Raw genomic sequence first — 2,652 nt, 5'->3', positions numbered from 1 at the left:
TCAATCCTATGTTGGAGGGGGGCCATACTTAGGAATGTATACAGCTAAGTTGCCTGGAGTCAGGAAAATCAGAGTTCAAGGAACACTGGAGAAAGAAATGGCAAACCACTCTAGTACCTTTGCCAAGAAAACCCCATGGTAATCCACGGGGTCACCTGGAGTTGGTAACAACTGAACAACATACTTAGGAATGTCTAGAGGGGAGGGCAACTGGGGGAGGAATAGACAGAGCTAAAGTTGAAAAGAATTTCTAACCATATACCAATTAACTTGACAGAAGCTGTAGCCAAGGGTAGATGTCACCATGGCATATGCCTATGTATTCAAGTATATCATCATTGGCGATACAGGGGTGGGCAAATCGTGCCTGTTGCTGCAATTCATTGACAAGAGGTTCCAGGCTGTGCACGACCTGACCATCGGTGTGGAGTTTGGGTCCCGCCTCGTATCCGTCGATGGCAAGCAAATCAAGCTCCAGATCTGGGATACAGCTGGGCAAGAATCTTTCCATTCTATCACAAGATCCTATTACCGGAGAGCCGCCGGGGCTCTGCTGGTGTATGATATCACCCGAAGAGATACCTTCACTCACCTGAGGACTTGGCTGCGTGATACCCGTCAGCATTCCAGCTCCAAAACTGTCATCATGCTGATTGGTAACAAGAGTGATCTGGATGTCCAACGAGAAGTAACAACAGAAGAAGGAGAAGCCTTTGCCCAAGAACATGGACTTATCTTCTTGGAAACCTCAGCAAAGACATCATCAAATGTAGAGGCAGCCTTCATCAATACAGCCAGGGGGATTTATGAGAAGATCCAAGAAGGAGCCTTTGACACGTGTAATGAGAACAGCAGCATTAAAATAGGGCCTCACAATTCCCTGACTACTGTTCTGCACGCAGGGAACCAGGGAATACAACACTCTGGGAGAAGTTGCTGTTAAGTGGATCTGGGCTGTGCCACCCAAATCGTCTCTACCAAGTGTAACGATTTATGAAGTGACTCTGTGGCATAAAGACTCTAGCCTTAAAATTCTGGAACAACTACTTTCTCCTTAAACTTTTCATGCAACTTTGAATAAAAATTAACTTAAAGGAAATTGTATCCATATAGGTTTAATTGGCTGATAGGATCATTCTAAATGTCTCATGTCCTCGAAATATATTCCACACTAGAAGTCACCTGAGTATGATACCAGTTCATTTAGCAAGTTTTCCAAACACCTCTGCTGACTTGATATTTGTAAGATCTTGGCTTTACAGCTAGATGGGACATCAGATGTCATTAATTCAGTACCATAATTTCAAAGATGAGACAGAGAGGTTTATGCCCCTCCCCCTCCCAAAAAACCAGGTCTTAAGTGAAAAGAATAAAGCTGCCAACCCAGACCCCCTTGGTTCTAGACCCAGTGTGTTTCCCATCAAAGCTTAGCTTGTATAACTTCTTCAAAAGTATGTTGATTTTCAGGGTTTTGCTGTCTGTAGAAATTGTTCTGTAAGCCGCTTAATTTTCTCTTTTTGAATTCTTTGATTCATTTGCATAAATTCTAAACTGTTTAGATCTTGAATGCCTCCCAAAGCATTGCTGGGGACTGGGTAGAAATTGAATTAGAAACCCGGTAAACCCATCTGACATGTTTGTCATCTTGTCACTGTCCGAGTTCTAGGCAACTGCCCCTATTCTGTGCCTGCGAGCTCCATATAGGGATGGGTGTGTTAACAGGCTTTAATGATACGTGTTTTCTGGTCATACGGTTTTCATAACACTCCTTGAGAAATGTTTGTCTTAAAGAATACTCTCTGTAAGAGCATACTAAAGAGTTTGATGAATAACAGCCAAATGACTAGATGCCTTCAAATGGCACCCGAAGGTATAGATTTTCAAATGATACGCTAAGAGAACTTTGATCTTTTCTTTTTAAAAATACTGTCTTATGAAGTTATTAAACTATAGGATTTCTAAGAAGGAATTTTTATGCAGGGTACTTTTTCAAGCTGGGTAGTAAACCTGTAGTAAACCTATAACCAAACCATTTAGCATTTAGGAATTTGCTAGGAACCAGGGATTCAAAGTCAAATGAAAAGTTCCTGCCAAGAAGAAGCTTACATTATCTTAGGGAATACGATATATATAAACATATTCACATGCATGTATACACACAAACATATATATGCATGTGTGTTGTGCATGTATAAGCAACATGTATGTGTGCATTGTATGTACACACACAATTAAATGAGATAATATCTGTAAAGTGTTTACCACAGTGCCTGGCGCATAGTAGGTAATGTTTATTCTCTTCCTCCCCTTCCATATGCGTGTATGTGTGTGTGTGTATGTGTACAAACACAGTAATTTGTGGAGGGAGTAAGAAAAAAGAGGGATAAAGAAAGTCTCCCTCAAAGTAACACATAAGCTGGTCCTTGAGGAAAACAAGGAGCAATGGAGGCCAACAACTTCTGGATAAGGACATTGCAATAAACCCACCGGATGAAAAATCCTGATGAAAATCACGAAGTGGAAAACTTTTGGTAATTTACTCAGGGTGGCCCTGTCATCTCCTCCCACTCCCCAACCCCCACACACAACTTGGCTAAAAATGAAATTGTGAGAATAGGGTGAAATGAAATCCTTCATACAAATATAAGAGTC

At 41.3% G+C, this 2,652-nt stretch overlaps 1 protein-coding gene across 1 annotated transcript; it reads left to right on the top strand.

The window, feature by feature from the left end:
* Positions 1 to 304: 304 nt before the first annotated feature.
* On the top strand, positions 305 to 943 carry LOC118832904 (ras-related protein Rab-2A-like). Its single transcript, XM_036740297.1, has 2 exons — positions 305 to 352; positions 401 to 943. Exons 1-2 carry the CDS (start codon positions 305 to 307, stop codon positions 941 to 943), a joined length of 591 nt encoding a protein of 196 aa, XP_036596192.1.
* The last annotated feature ends 1,709 nt before the right edge of the window (positions 944 to 2,652 follow it).

Source organism: Trichosurus vulpecula, chromosome X, assembly GCF_011100635.1.
Source record: "Trichosurus vulpecula isolate mTriVul1 chromosome X, mTriVul1.pri, whole genome shotgun sequence".
Classification (NCBI taxonomy): domain Eukaryota; kingdom Metazoa; phylum Chordata; class Mammalia; order Diprotodontia; family Phalangeridae; genus Trichosurus; species Trichosurus vulpecula.
Note: the sequence above shows the minus strand (reverse complement) of the source record. Positions and strands in the feature narration are given on the sequence as shown.

Bases quoted from the DNA above. Each gene is read 5' to 3' on its own strand.
- LOC118832904 (XM_036740297.1), top strand. From the start codon at position 305: ATGGCATATGCCTATGTATTCAAGTATATCATCATTGGCGATACAGGG. The intron at 353-400 runs GTGGGCAAATCG...AAGAGGTTCCAG, and splicing joins TCATCATTGGCGATACAGGG to GCTGTGCACGACCTGACCAT.